General features: G+C 50.6%; 1 protein-coding gene across 1 annotated transcript; it reads right to left on the bottom strand.

The window, feature by feature from the left end:
- Nucleotides 1-11,468: 11,468 nt before the first annotated feature.
- Nucleotides 11,469-12,607, bottom strand: ACKR3 (atypical chemokine receptor 3). The gene has a single exon (XM_010019714.1). It carries the CDS (start codon nucleotides 12,561-12,563, stop codon nucleotides 11,469-11,471), a length of 1,095 nt encoding a protein of 364 aa, XP_010018016.1. The 5' UTR covers nucleotides 12,564-12,607.
- Nucleotides 12,608-16,445: the final 3,838 nt, after the last annotated feature.

The raw sequence follows: 16,445 nt of genomic DNA, 5'->3' as shown, positions 1-16,445 counted from the left end.
CACGTCTTTGTTGAAAGCAAATTGGTTGTGAATGGAACATAAAGGCTGTTGCAGGGAGATGTCCCCTTGCATTGCTCCCCAGTGTAAATCCCCGGGACATCTGCATCCAGAAACTGTCACTAGGACCCTGCTCACCCCTCCTATCTTATCAGGTACAGGCAGACAACCTGTTGGGAGAGTTAACTGCCCATCAGCCAACAACAGGGCAGGGCTCTCGCTCATGTAAACATGGGGTTTACTTTAGCTTTGAGTATCTTCACTTCCAGGGCTACCCCAGAGAGAAAAATGCCATCGTCTTCTTCAGTGGATAGCAGCTCCCTGCAGCCCAGGCTGTTTGCCCACCCTGTCACTGCTGTCGGAGGCTGGAAACCTGGTCCATGATTCCAGCTTGCACCCATTCGCAGGGTGCCAGGGAACATGGCTTCTCAAGGGGCTATTCCCACATCTCTGAATGGAAAAGGAGAGAAGCGTGGCTGCGTTCTGCCAGGCTGCTCACGGGCAATCCAGAGACAGGCTTCCTGCTGGGCAAAGCTTGGACTCGGCTCTGGCCAAATACAGCAGACCTGGAAGCAGAGCATGACTCCCCCCAGTCCTCTCTGACCTTGCATTTGACCGATTCCTGGTCATTCTGCATGCAAGGATGCACGTGTGCTGCAGGATCACTGCAGCTCGAGGTGCAGTCTCTAGTGAACAAGGGTTTGACACACTCTGCAATCCTGACCCTCTGCAGTACCAAGGAAAACGAACCCAAAGGTGGACGCTGACAGAGCTGATCTTCTCACCTGCAAATGCTGATGGGAAAGGGGGAACAGACAGAGGAACCATCCTTCCCTTCCTCAGCTGCAAGTCCCATTGGTAAGATAAAACAAGGTTCCTGCATAAGCATATCCATGGAATTAACCGAAAAGCTTTAATATGTCTTCTTTTTTTGCTTTTCCCTCTGCCTTTTCCACAAAAGAGAGCCAGGTTTGCTTCAGCATGGACCAAATTACTCGGGTTTCTCAGAAGTGAGTGTTTCACTCTGAGCTGGTGTTTCTCCAGAAGAACACGGTCCAAGGCAGACCCCTTGGCTGGAAAACTCCAATCCAAAGAGGCAAAAGCATGTGCAGTTGGGAAGGGCACCCTATCATAAGGAGGAGTGAGGAGTTACTACATAAGCACTGCTCTACTACACAGTTGCAAAGCATAGTTAAAAAACCTCCCAGTTTTTACATGAACAGATGCTCTGACAAAAGCCCTGTGCAAAATGTTTCCTTTGCCAAGAGAGTAAAAGGAAACCCATTTTAGCTGAAGAATCAGCTTTTAAAGGCAATCCCTAGCAAATGAGGTATAAAACTGAATTCAGAGCATTTCCACTACTTTCTTGTCTTTCCAGCATCCTCTGGGCTGGGCTCTCACTGACAATCCCTCTTCCACAGCCAGCTGGGGAGATGCCCCAGGAGGTGGAAGCACACAATAAATACATAAATAAATAGGAGCAGTTAAAAACCAAAGAAATCACAAGGGTTTTCAAGCTGATTTCCCCATGCTGGGTACTCCTCGAGCTAACCAGATGCTGCCAAATGTCTGGCACTAGAGAAATACCTATCATTTTACCCCATGATATATTACTAACTCATATTAGACTTGCACAGAAACAAAAGGCTGCTGTTGCAGGGTGGGGGAAGAGGGGGAAGTAAGTGGATTGCACTATTAGACCAGAAGAGACTTCAAATAGCTGTGGCATTATCTCAGAGGAGTCTCAGTCTGTCAGATGGGGATTGGAAGGGGAATTGCCTGGGGAATGCACTTCCAGGGATGCCTTCTACCAAGAGAAGAGACCCTCACATCTTTGTAAGCAACTGATTAATGGAGTATGGATGGGAAGCCCCTATCTGGGCAGAGCTCATCTACCAAGGGGCTTTCAGACAGAGGCACATCAGATCTGGACTCTACCAGAGCACAGGCTGCTGCCAGTAACAGGCACGTAACTCTTGCAACATCTCAGAGTGTTTGATAGCGCGGGGACCACGATGCATGTCTTTCATCATCTGGCTCTGCACGATGCACTGATACCATTGGAAAAGCCAGCACTGAATCACCTGGGGAACAGCAGATACGCTTTCAGCCTGAAGAATGGCCTGTCTGCTTTTTCCCAAACCCATCAGCTAATCTAACAGGAGATATTACTTCCTATGAACCTCACCTCGTTGTGGGAGCGCTGCAGGCAGCAAGACCATCGGTGCATAAGGGAGGGAGCTGGCTTGAAACACACATTGCTCTTGTGTCTGCAGTGGTACAACTACAGAACAGCTTTTACAAAGCACCAGCACTTGCACGTGGTTGTGAAGGGGCCCAGAGAAATGACTCTCAACAGGCAGGGATCTGCAAGGGGAAGAGAACGGATGAGCGGAGAACTTGGCGCTCAGTCCCAGCCCTGCTGCTGGGATTGCAGGTGCCAGCTCACCCAGAGATAGGACAGTGTCCTGCTCCTGGCTGCAAGGCAGAGATAAGGCCCCTGGGACGGATGGAAACGCAGGACACAACTAAGCCTAAGGTCTGCAGGAGGAGTGAAGACAACCACACAAGGCAGAGGAAGGGTACAGTCGAAACCATTACAGCAAAACACCTCAGAGAAGTTTATCTATTGATAAGTACGGTGCTGGTTACCAAGCAGATTTATCTGCAGCTAAAAATGGTGTAAAGTGCAAAAGCCCTTCAACGTGGGCTCCTTGGTTCTCCCAAACCAACTTTCATCTTCACCCCTGGCAAATGAATAAGATCAACCAGAGATGCTGTGTGCTACTAAAAAGCTTGAGCAAGACCTCAGCTGACTCAAACCCAGAACTGAGCGTGCTTCTGGTTAAGATGGAGCCTTAACTTACATCATAAAGCAGCAAAGGGCAAAAAATCCTCCTGACCTCTGAACCACAGGCCCTAGAAACAGTCAAGAGCTTTGCTCTGCCCCTGTCAGTTGTCTCCAGCCACCTTCTCCTACAAAGCCTGGGATGATGGGTTACCTCAGAGCCTTGCTTTGAACCCGTCTCCCATCCTATCTGCCTCTAACGTGTAACTTCAGCCACCACTGGAAGGGGGGAAGGTGAGAGCCCAAGTAGTATTTCTGGTGCTCTATGTTGCCATGTTCTCCACACCCAGGACTGGCTCAATATTAGTATATAGTATATCATATATATCTATGCTATATATATTATTTAGAGTACAATAGTATAGTACATGTACATATTTATAGTATAAAGAAGCCAAATTCAGTAAGTGCTAGCAGCCTATTTTATCGATGACCACACAATTCTTCTTTATTAATGCTTGCTGCTAGCCTAGTACATGAGACTGAGACTTCATTATGCCACCACACAGCAAGCCTCAAGTGAGCTACTGTACCTGTGTCAGGTGCCCCATTTCTCTGAACAGCTGAAGATTACAAAAGGTCACAGGGAACCCCTTGAAGACTCCGGGGTCTGATCATACAAGTCATCATCATCATAGAATCATCACAGACTGGTCTCGGTCAGAAGGGACCTCAAAGCTCCTCCAGCTCCAACCCCTGCCACGGGCAGGGACACCTTCCACTAGAGCAGGTTGCTCCAAGCCCCTGTGTCCAACCTGGCCTTGAACACTGCCAGGGATGGGGCAGCCACAGCTTCTCTGGGCACCCTGTGCCAGCGCCTCAGCACCCTCACAGGGAAGAGCTTCTGCCCAAGAGCTCATCTCGATCTCCCCTCTGGCAGGTTCAAGCCATTCCCCTTGCCCTGTCCCTCCATCCCTTGTCCAAAGCCCCTCTCCAGGTTTCCTGGAGCCCCTTTAGGCACTGGAGCTGCTCTAAGGTGTCCCCTTGAGGAGCCTTCTCTTCTCCAGCTGCCCCAGCCCAGCTCTCTCAGCCTGGCTCCAGAGCAGAGCTGCTCCAGCCCTCGCAGCAGCTCCATGGCCTCCTCTGGCCTCGCTCCAGCAGCTCCATGTCCCTCTCGTGCTGGGGGCTGAGCAGAGATCAGTTCCTCTTTGTCAGTAACACCCCAGCGACTTCAGCCAGGCCCAAATTTCTCGCCCTGGCTGAAATCAGCTGTTTATCAGCCATAAGAACAGGAGCACCACCTGTAACCTAGAAGTGGGCATCCCTTGGCAGAGATGCTGAGCCACTGACGTACGGGACATCCCTTTAGGCACTGGAATAACTTTCAACACATGGAAGCAGATCAGAAGATGCACGGCCAAAGAGAAACACCCACCAAGGCAGAGCCGCTTTCCAGCCAGTGCTAAATCATCACCAAACCTTGACTCAGAATCCCAAGCATTTGTTTCCTCTTAGATTCTGCGTGACAACAATTCACCTTTGGGGCTAAACCATCTCCAAAGGCGCCTTTGCGTGCATATTTTTCGACACGCAGTGCAGGCAGCTCAGATGGGAAACAGCCTTCCCTTCCCCCAGACACTTCCCAGGTCCAACACACACCACAGGCAACAAGCTGCTGGTCTTGCAGAGCAGAGAGCAACCAAGAAGCTTCGGATGAGGAAATCCAGGCCAAGAAGTGTCTGGGACTTTCTCACTGACGTAAGAGGTGACCACTGAGAGAAATGGCAAACCGTAGGAAGAAGGCTACGTGTATGGAAGCACTTACCCACCCGTGCAAGTAAATCCCATTTACTTCCACTGAACTACCTGGACAAGACCTTCCAGCCACCTAAAGGAGAATAACTCCCTGATGCTAATGGACACTGGAAGTTTATTCCTGGAGATGCTCCTAACCCTTATAAAAACAGCAGCCAGGGTTGAACGCAGTTTGAAGATGGGGTTTTCAGCTTCACAGGAGCAAACCTCCCCGAGTGCTGTGCTCGACTTCTGCCAGCACACCATTTCGGAGGAGTTGCAGACCTGGGCCTCTCTGAGGGCTGGAGTTTGTTCTTTATTAATCATTTTCACAGGCCTTTTCACTTGTGGATTCCAACCTGACTGGAAGCAGCGACGGCTGGAAACCTCACAAAGCTTTCCAAGGGTGAAACCTGCTCCCTGGAGCTGTCTGGATGCACTTCAGGTTTGCATCCAGACTTCCAGGGCTGAGCCAAGCAGTCACCCCTCTCAGACACTCGGGATGTTCTCGACCTGGAATACAGGCTGGAATACAGAAGCAGGAGATCACCCAGCGCAAAGGAGTGTTGAGGCTGACAGGCAGAGACAAGGTGGTGGCCAGAGAACAGCTCATTGTAGCCAGCAGTGCTTTTCCCACTGAACCCCCACTCTTCACCCTTTCCCAGGGATCTCCCTGGCTCCATCACTCTCATCCCATAACTAGGTTGAACACACAATGCCTTGCGCTCACCCCTACAACAGACACAGCTCTCAGACGAGGCTTAGAAAGCCTCAAGCAATGCCAAAATCAAACGTGGCCGGGACATGCGGGGCAGAGCTGCCTCTCAGCCAAGAGAGCTGGAGCGTGCGTGGGGAAGAGCTTCCCTCTCTTTCTCTCCGTTTTGTTCTCCAGACTCACAATGAGGGCTATTCTCTCCTGAAAGGGGGAATCCAGCTCACCCCAGCTTTGTGTTGATTCACTGCAAAGGAAAGGCACAGATCCTCCTCCGTTAAAGCAGCCACCTCGGGCCCATGATGAACCAGTCGAGCTGAACCAAGAGGAAGCAATGGCTGGTGGCTCTCAGAGGCTTGCAGAATCAGCGTTTCCAACTGACTGCCTCCCTCACCCCTCTGAGTCCCCAACCACCAGCACCGCATTCACCAGCCCCGGCGGGATGGGAAGTGGGAATTCAAACTCTCTCCATCCCCACTCTCCTTCACAGAGCTACCACCCGCCTCCCACCAAAGCAGCCCTGAAACCCAAGCCAGCCACTGGAACCAGTTAGCTGGGTTGGAGACAAGAGCTCCGGACCATGTCTTCAAGGGCTCAGCGTCCTCCACGCAGTGCGGGATTCCCACACCTTCCATCCTGCATTGGCTTCAGAGGGAGGCCATGGAGAAAACGAGAGCCAGGAGGGAGCCCGGCTGTGCTGCAGGAGGTTCACGGGCTGCTTCCTGAGGCCACGTTCTGCGTTCAGGTGGCGCGGTCTCAGATCTGTCACCAGACAAACTGTGGCTGCCCCATCCCTGGGGCACAGGTTGGACACAGGGGCTTGGAGCAACCTGCTCTAGTGGAAGGGGTCTCTGCCCGTTGCAGGGGGGTGGGACCGAATGAGCTTTAAGGTCCCTTCAACCCAAACCAGTCTGTGGTTGTATGATTCTGTGAGGTGCAGACAGACCCACCCTGTGCACGACGGCCGTAACTTTGGCTTATTGTGCATCCTGATTCCCTGCTGCAGAAGCCATAAATGTGCCTGTAGGTGGCCCAGAAACACTGACTTATTAAAAAGAGGAAGCAGGAGGAGGGGGAGGAGGGGGATGAATGCAGCGTCTGTCAGGCTTCTGCACCACTGGTATTTTTGAGCACTCCTTTTCCAAAGACTTACATTTTTCTGCGTGTGTCATTCGTTTTTCATGCATTTTTGAGACCCTGGAGCTTAGAAACTCAAACGTTTGTCGGTCACGTCAATCCCCCTGCACAAAACGTAGCTGCCACTGGAGCGAGTGGGTTAAAAACCCCACAACAAACCAACAACAAACAAAATGCACTTTTCCATCAAGCTGTGACTGGGTCACTCTGCTCAATGCCAGCGAGACAATGCTCAGAGAAAGCAAGAAACAGATGAGAGTTTTCATACTCATGGGTGGAACTAAATGGATTAAGGTCATTTCCTCGGTAGGTTTGAAACCTTCTGCAACAATTTTATGCAAAGAAAAGTGTCCATTCCCCCCTCCCAAAAAAAAAAAGGGAAAAGTCACTACTGCAAAAACATTAAATCTGCTTGGGTAACTCAGAATGTATGTTGGCAAGGCAACCCATCTCAGCTTGAACAGTAAACCTGCTATGTCAGAGGGTCTGCAACATATGAAAGAGACTTGGGTTTCAATATATCATGCCGAATTTACTTCTTTTCAGCCTTTCATAGCAAGGCATTTGATGTCTACCCTTTCACTGCTGCAATCGATAGGGAGACCCGACTTGAAAGTTTCCTGACCTTTGCTGTTGTCGGTATTGTTCTGTTAAAATGTAATATAACTCTTTTCTTTAGTCTGGAAATAGCACTGTACAGACAGCAAACATGACGGGGGCTTGGTTCCCCCCAACACAACCCAGAGGCGAGAAGCAAAAACATCCATCATCAGAGCTGGCTTAGAACCAGGTGATGTCAAGGCGGCTACAACACGCAGCAGCCCAGACCCTCTGCTGAACTGGACCTGTTGTGAGCTGCACTGATTTCATACTTCACATTGGCACCAGGCCCACTGGCATGTGCAGAGGGTCTGGTTGGTTTCCCAGCACTTCACAGAACCACAGACTGGTTTGTGTTAAAACTTATCCAGTTCCAACCCCCTGCCCCAGGCAGGGACACCTTCCACTAGAGCAGGTTGCTCCAAGCCCGTGTCCAACCTGGCCTTGAACACTGCCAGGGATGGGGCAGCCACAGCTTCTCTGGGCACCCTGTGCCAGCGCCTCAGCACCCTCACAGGGAAGAGCTGCTGCCTCAGAGCTCATCTCAATCTCCCCTCTGGCAGGTTCAAGCCAGTGCTGAAGAGCACCCAACTCACTATTTTAGCCATAGGATTGGGTGGTCTCCCTTGGTTCACAGCATCACTGGGATGTTGCTATGTCTTTCATATTGTGAAGTTACATTTCCAGGGTAGAGCTTTACCTTAGGCCTTGCAAGTATTCCACGTAACCCCAGGAAACCAAAGAGATCAAGAATTACATGGATAAGAAGTAAACTGTTTTCAAACAGTGACTACCAAAATGGAAGGATACAGATTTTTCTCATGACAGTGGGTGTTAGAAGAGACAGGCACAGGCTTAGGGTTACAGCTGGATTATCCATCACAGGATCTTTGTGAGCCTGGCTTGAATCATGTTATAACCCTGTAATGCAACTCGCACTGTTATTCTCTGTTCTGTTGCTGTTATGGCTGTACATTGGTGTTACCCTGCATTAGTGATGCTGATGCGCACATCCGCACTCACACCCGTACATTTGCACAGGATTATGGCTAAAATTCCTGATCCTACTTATAAAGAGCCCTGTAAATCCCAAATAGCTCCCTTTAAATCAGCAGCATTATCCTACTGTAAATCAGAGTAGTCTCTGGCTCAGATGCTCTTCACTACACACCATTATGAAGCAGAGAAGCTAAAAGCAATACCTGGGCTCGGTACACGTCAGTTCACCCCAAACCCCATCCCACTGCATCATGCTCTGCTCAGCCCCACACCTCATCACAGGGACTGAGCCCCACTTGCCAAAGGACCAGGCAAATTCTTCTGACCAAGAAACTCTCTGAAGCAGTTTAAGAGCTGGCTTTAGCAGCACAGCCACCGCCGCCACGTGCTTAAATATTGCTCACAGCTGAGTTGTTTCTTGCCTCTTTGGACCTTTAAATGGCTTTTATGCTCAGTGAACTCATGAAAGGCTAGTATCTAAAGTCAGCAGCACTGAAACGATGAATTAAGGAGAAGCAGGCCAGTTAGGCGTTCCTTACAATCCATTATGTAGATGGTTGCCAGAGGAACTGATTTAAAGTCACTGTGCTACACCTGAATATCGTTTATGGCTCATAAAAGGAACTCTGTGTTTAAGTAACAGTAAAGCAGGGCTGCATTTTCTACATATAAGAAATAAAATCAAACCCTTTCTCCCCGAGCAGATGTATTTGTATTTGCTCAGTGCCTGCCTCCGAGCTACACAGAGTCTGACAGCGCTGGGATGCTTTCAGCCATAAAGCCCAGGAGTTAAGCTCAAGGACTAGCTCCAGCATGCATTATGCTTGGTTTTTACTGATTTTAACACAGTGAATTTGACCTCCCTGTGAAGGCAAGACCTGCTCCCCCTCCACATACACCTGTAGCTGTCAGAAGAACACAGGAGATCCCTGGGCACAGGCAGCCAGCCCATCAATCATGCCCCAAAAATCACAGCAGAAAGAAGCAGGGACCCTTCATCTCCTGGGTTGGGACATTTGGCCAAACGAGGTGACAGCAGCCACCACATCAACCACTATAAGTCACAGCCACATCTACCTGAAGATGTGTTTTCACTCACCTGTAATCTGCTGATAAATTCCCTCAGATCAGACCCCAAGGGGTCCAAATCCACTTCTCTGGTCTCTGCCCATTGCCACCCTTCTCACAGAGCCACCGCGGGGCCACTCACCTTCACAGAAGTGGTGCCAAATCCCAGGGAGGACCTCACGCAACCCTTCCACAGCCCCAGTGCTGGTTCTGCCAACTCCAGCCTCCAAACCAGGTACAGCATTGGGTGAATACAGCACTTTGCCTGAGACAGAACCTGAACTGAAATAGTTAACACTGCTACAAACTGAGCAACCCCCTGTGGGCACACGGGACTGAGATACAGAGTGGTGCTCAGCAGCTTTGGTGAGGATACAGACATGGATGCTGGGGCATGGGAAGCAATGCCCAGCTAAATCAGGAACATCCATTTCTCAGTGTTAACACACCATCTCCAATTTGAACTATCAGCACAAGGGAGCACTTTCTTTGCAGTTCTGCAGTACCTTAAGAAAGGCTTACGGGAAGCTCAAAATCCCCTTCTCCTTGAAGCAGCAGCACAAAAGACAAGTACAGCGTAGCTACCTGGTGACAGTTATGCTGGCAGCCTTCTCTGCAACCGGCTCTTCTATTTGGGGATGGACCAGTGATTCGTTAGGTGCACCAAGTACAAGGACGGGATGGTAGACTTTGCAGCGCTGTCAAACATCTCTTCTTACAGTATCACCTCCAAGGTGAGAAATGCTGCACGGAGAAAGAAACAAAACACAGTCATTACAAAACCGTTTGGATCTCAGAGGGACAAGGGCATGCTTTGATTTAACAGGAATTTAAGCACAGCCTTCAGAGCAAAGCAGCCACCACTGCACTGGAGTTGCAAACACACCAGCAACAGCAAGTCAGTGATGGCTGTGAGACATCGTTGATTTCACATCAGTTACCTTGTCCCGAGATGAGGGTGACCACGATTCAAGTGTTTGGTGGCTTAAAGATTGACTTCATACACCCTGCAGCAGCTGAATCTTGCCCCACACTTCCCCTGTATGGTGCTGCAAATTCAGTGAGATTAGAACAAAGAGAGGAAGAAATAAAAAGGGATTTAATGCTGTCAGGAGAGCTAACCCCAAATTCCATCACAAGCAAACCCCACAGAACCTGGATTAGTCCAAATACCCACTCCATCTGCATACTTGCGTATTTTCCTTCCACGTGTTTATCTCTAAGCTACAAGCACAGCCTTTCATCACTCCCAGCAGCTTTCACCTTGTAAATCCATCACCTTCCCCAACAGCACAGCCTTCGGCAGAGCTGCTCCTCCCACCCCTTCCCCTCTCGGCACGCACCAGCGCTGCCTCACATTCCTCCATCAAGGGTTCCTGCCCACTGTCAACAAACATGAGGAGAACACAGACTGACCTGTTTGCTCCTGCACCGAACAAAGGAGAGAAGGTGGCTTGGGGGCTTTGGCAAAAAGGACAGCAAATCAGACCACTTGTAGGCACAGACCATGTTTTTTCCACATCTTTATTTTACAAAAATAACTTACAAATAGAGACAACTCTCAGGAGTCAGATCATTCATTCTGTGCATAAGGATACAGCTTTGTGAAGGACGGGCGTAGGAGTTAACAACTCTTACAATACTGTTAATTTTAATACGATGGCAACTATATCACACTACGTACATTTCATGCTCCAGATACGTGGGTACGACCACCCCACAAAGCTACGGTCAGTGAAGTGCGCCAGCCAAGAAGGATGCACCTCAGAGCATCATTTCCATTCTGCTATTCAGCAGCATCCTCTTCCCTACGACAGGTGAAACCAAATGGCAATCTAACACTCAGACTACAGCACTCTGGATACACTCATCAGCAATACACCTCAAATACATGATAAAAATATATTTAACTTTCAAATACAATCGTATAAGGTACACCAAGAGCCAGAAAATAAAGTCTCGAGCTTTTAAATACAACACACTATATATATATAACATATACAAGGAGACAAGAGGGAATCTACATGTGGAAGGAAAAGCTTATCCTGAAAAATGCGTGTTATCTATGGTACACAATGGCTTTGTCTGCTAGAAAGTCACTTCCATTTGCATAGCGTTGTCGAGAAGTCCAGACCAGGCTAGGATAAAAGGCTTAATTTTGGTACCACTTCAATTCCTGTGCTTGATTCTACTCTTAAATTACGGTTTGCTATTTCTCTTTTGTAGGCTGGAATTCATGCCCCGTTCAGAACACGTACAGGGGAAAGCTGGGTAAAAAACCCCACACAAACAAACTCCACACACAAAACCAAGAAACCATCACACAAAAAACAAAGGTCGGAGAGTCCAAGAGGTCTCTTCAGGGGGTTGCAGTCATTTGGCATTTTGCTCAAGAGCAGAGTATTCTGCTTCTGACACCCTGGAAGCATCAATAAGTTTAGTGAGACCAGTTTTGGCAGAGTACTTGAAAATAAAGGCTTTCATGAGCTCGTATCTGTAGTTGCGGTTAATGAAGCTGTAGAGGATGGGGTTGACGCAGCAATGAACTAGAGAGAAACACTGAGTGATGTGGAGAGTGGCATATAAGAAGTTCTCCATCTGACAACTGAAAGGTATGAAATGCAGGCTGTAAAAGATGTCGAGCAGGACAGCGACATGGTAGGGCAGCCAGCAGACGAGAAACACGACAACATAAGAGAAGATGATCTTCCCGTTGCTCTTCCTCTCTTGGTCACTGGAGGCGGAGATGGTCTTCGCAAGGAGGAAATAAAAGAGGGCAATGATGGGAAAAGGTATAAGGAAGCCCAGCACGACAGAAATGAGCTCCATGCCAATCAACCACTCTTTGAAGCTCTCCTCTGGATAGACGGGACGACAATAGGTCTCGTTGTTGGAAGAGACTGTCTTGAGATAATAGGTGTCTGGCAGAGACACGGAGAAGGCAAGAAGCCACACTAAAATGCAGATGCAGCGACGGATTATCTTCTTCTTGCGATTGCTGGAATTGGTGAAATAGACAACTGAGAGGTAGCGGTCCACACTCATGCAAGCCAAGAAGAAGATGCTGCCATACAAGTTGATGGAAAATATAAGGTGAGTTATCTTGCACATGATTTCTCCCATGTTCCACTGGTTATGCTGGATGAGGGACACAACCCACACTGGAAGGGTGATGACGACGCACAGATCGGCGATAGCCAAATTGAAGATGTAGAGGTGGGTTTCATAGCCAGTTATTTTGGCTTGGAGGTTGACCCACACCACAACCGAGTTGGCCACCAACCCTGTGACAAAGATGAAAATGTAGAAGAAGGACAAGGTGTATAGCAGGGCGCTCTTGTTGAGCGTGCCAGGGCATGTTGTCGCATCGACCGTGATGCAGTCACCGTTGTTGCACGTCCAGTTGATCTCCGTCAAGTTGGCTGTTTCCAGAAAGTCAAGGATGGAAGTCAAATCAAGCGCGCTCATGTTTGCTCGGTTCGGAGTTCAAGTGACCTACAGGCAAAACAGGATAAAGAGGGGGGATTGAGATGAGCTCTTGGGAAGAAGCTCTTCCCTGGGAGGGTGCTGAGGCGCTGGCACAGGGTGCCCAGAGAAGCTGTGGCTGCCCCATCCCTGGCAGTGTTCAAGGCCAGGTTGGACACAGGGGCTTGGAGCAACCTGCTCTAGTGGAAGGTGTCCCTGCCCGGGGCAGGGGTTGGGGCTGGAGGAGCTTTAAGGTCCCTTCAACACAAACCATTCTGGGATTCTGTGAATCTATCTAAATTAACAAAGATACTTCTGCTGCCATCTTTGTAACACAGAGCACCTGCAGGACACGGCATTTTAGTCTTACGCTTGTAAAGCCCTTTCTGTTAAAGGGATCTATGGAACAAGACACCCAAAGCAGACACAGCAAAACTCATCTGGCTGAGAAGAGGAATAGCACTTGCTTTTTGTGTGGTTTTTTCCCTGCTTGCAGCTCACATCTGACATCATCAGGTTGGCTATCATCCCCGGGTGGGAAATCTGCAAAGTACACCGTGGCCAAATAAATGTCAGGCGACTAAATCTGTCTTCTCTAGCATAAATGATGATACTATTGCTTTCAGCAGGGGAATCTTTAAGCCATTTTATCTGCACTCCCTCAAGCGCAGTAGAATTGATCTGGCTGATACACGGTACCGTAAAACATTTACCGCAAGCTCTGGTCAGCATCTTGTCAAGCCCAGCTCCAGCTGCATTAAGCAGAAATGGGGAACTGAGGGGCTTTGTACCCTCGCCCAGTTTCAAATTTAAACCCTGCTCCAGCCCTCCCCCTTCCCTTGGATTCTCTGCCGCTAATGGTATCATGTAGCTTGAGGAAAAGAAAGAAAGAAAGAAGTCAGAACTTGACCACTGAGCTTAAGTTTTCTCTTTAGGAGAGTGCTTTGATTTACAGAGCACTCCCCATCACAGCTGGCTCCACAACTGCTTCCTCCCCACCCTTCTGCTTTTCTACATCTACTTTTCCTGCCTCTGGAGCGCCTTCTTCTACCGGCAGGCAGCGGACACAGCAAGGGGCTCCTCAGCACTTTCCTCACCAGCAGAAGGGCCCCAGAAGGCCCACGTGGCTTATGCAAAACCCGAAGCCAAGCTGCTAATTACCCTTGTGCTTCTGGGGCTGAGGAATAATGCTGCCCCCACTGGGACCCTCCCACCCCACCGGACCAACAGTACCACCCACAGCAGCAGCCAGCTGCCTTGGCCTGTGACCCCCGTGCTTCAGCCCCACTTCCATGAGCATGCCAAAATAAAGCTGGAGAGGTGTGTTTCCAAGGGATGGACCCCATCTCGTTCCCTACGGCTTCACTTGAGCCAGGGCAGTATGTCAGCCAGTCCACCCAGAGTCCCCACCGTGGGCACTTCTAGCACCCTCAGCAAGTGGCTGCCTTGTTCTTACCCATGCCTGCAGCCCCAACAGGGACAGGTACCTCCTGATGCTGGCCCAGCCCTAGGGGCAAGGCCAGCATGAGCTCATGGCCAGAGAGAGGAACAGGGGGGTAACACCCCCCACCACAGCCACCTGTATCTCGGAACATCCTCGACCCCACCATAGAGCATCTTGGCAGGGCTTTCAGGAGCGCAGAGGGATGAGCTCTGAGCATCCTCCATTAGCCGCTGCTCCCCAGAAAAGGGACACTGGTTGACACAGCACCTCTCACTCCTCCGTCTGCATAATTGGCTCTTCCCAAACCTCCCACCCTCCCCACCTGCCAGAGATACAGACTATGGAAGAGAATGCAGATAAGGGGGGAGATTACCAGGAAGGACTCAGGGCACTATTGTTCCAGTAGAGAGGAAGCTGGTGGCACTAACAATGAGCGGAGCTCTGCATGCATCCAGGAGAGATCAAATCTCTCCACAAACAGGGCCCAAATTGGCCCTGTGAGGAGATCTAGCCTATCACTTCAAACCTATACAGCCTTCCAGGCTTTCATCCAGCTGGCCTGCTGAAAGATGGAGTGAGATTCAAACCCAATTAAGCATGGGTTTTGCTGAAACACTGGCTAAAGGGGGAGCTCAGACAGTGGCAGCTTTCTGTCCTGGGACAGACGATCCCCTGTCTTCAGGAAAGCAGAGAGTGATTTAACCCATGTCTGTGCAGGGCAGAAAGGCTGCCCCCCCTGCAGAGACACAGGCCACCCCCAAGCTGCACCCGGCTGGCGCAGGCACAGCTCCCCAGGATGTCTGCTTCAGCCCAGGGCTGCAGGGGGAAAGAGAGATGGGTCTCCTGATAGACCTCACCCGGGGTCTCACCACTACTGCTGTGACCCCAGTGCAAACACTTCTGAAGGCCTCTCGAGTGTGGGGAGAATCAGCGTGATCCCAAAGTCCCTGCATCTCAAAACCACACAGCGACTAGAGAAAACTCCCTAAAAGCCAGAAAAATCCCAGCGCTGTGGCATGGGCCACCACCTCCTGCTGGTATCTGTGGACAGCAAGGTGAACAGAGCAGCAGGAACACCAGGCTAGCCCCATAAAACCACAATGAAGCTGCACAGGTGGGGCTGGGCATCTTCTGGGAAGGCACATGGTCCAACAAGGGGAATAGGCTCATTCCATGTCTCAAGACCCCAGCTTAGGCCACCCTCCAGGATGGCTGTGACCACCCACCACAAAGCCCCCAGCACATCCCCTAAAGGAGAGGAAACTCAGAGCTGGCTGCGGGGTGTCAGATCACCGGCGCTAACAGAGAGGCAGCAACTAGGCAGCAGGGAGCCCCTGAAGCTGGGGCTCGCACCAGCACTGGGGACACCACAGCCATCAGCCTAGGACAGCAGCTAGGAGAGGGCATCACTGCCTCAGGTGCTCGCTCTGGGGGATCTCTGGAGCACAACACGATGCTCAGCCCAAACCTCCGCCTGCCTCTATTCCAAGTACACACACGTGCATCCATCTGCGCGGGCCGCCTGCATGCCTGTGCGCTTCCGCATCCCCAGCGCGGCAATAAAACCCTGAACCCGATACGGCCTCCCAGGCTCAAAGCCCTGCTGGCCAGGACGGTGCTATTCCCAGATTACAGCCTTCAGAGGCCGGGCTCTCCATAGACTGGGATTAGCTGCTGTAACACGAGCTCCGATTCCCACCCAGATTAGCTGGGAGCAAGGGGAGAACCCACCAGACAAACTCAGTTCAGCCGTCCCGTGCTCCTATAAGGATACCGACAGCGCAGCATCCTAAACACTTGGGAACTGCATTCTGAGGCCACTGCACTGCAAAGTGCCCGTCAGGACCATCACCCCTTCACCTGGCAGGCACATGTGCTGTGGCCAGACCCCCAGTTCACAGGAGTAACGGCATGAAGGGAAGGCGACATACCCGAACTCCAGAGATGTCCCTGGAACCGGTACAGCCTGCAGGACTGCACCGTCCCCATCCCTGGGCTGTGAGGGAGTGAATAAGCATGAGCATCCCTGCCTGGGAGGACAGCCTGACACCGCGTGGCAGCGTTCAATCAAGCCCTTGACACTTTTGGGAACTTCTCAGCACCCCAAAGCATCTTGCAGCCCGGTCCTGCCTGCGCTCAGGCTGCCTCCAGGCAAACCGGGCTTTCGCCCTTCGGGAGAGAGAAGCAAATTGAGCTATGCCAGGAAAAGCCAGGATGGCTGATCAGGTTGTCACCTTCACGCTTCCCATGCCAAAGGATCAGCCCCAAAAAGGGGAGGGGGAGCAGCGTGTCCTCCCAGGACACAGCCGCGGCAGAACATTCATGCCTTCGAGCGGCTCTGCAGGACTGAGCCCGGCACATTTACACTCTCTTCTGCAGTTGTGAGTTGAAGAAAGGAAACCCAAGCCGGAGGAAACAAGTGTCCCGCACACTTCTGAATC

This window comes from Nestor notabilis, unplaced genomic scaffold, assembly GCF_000696875.1.
Source record: "Nestor notabilis isolate BGI_N333 unplaced genomic scaffold, ASM69687v1 scaffold20108, whole genome shotgun sequence".
Taxonomy (NCBI): domain Eukaryota; kingdom Metazoa; phylum Chordata; class Aves; order Psittaciformes; family Psittacidae; genus Nestor; species Nestor notabilis.
This window is presented reverse-complemented; position numbering and strand designations above follow the sequence as displayed.

Bases quoted from the DNA above. Each gene is read 5' to 3' on its own strand.
- ACKR3 (XM_010019714.1), bottom strand. From the start codon at position 12,563: ATGAGCGCGCTTGATTTGACTTCCATCCTTGACTTTCTGGAAACAGCC.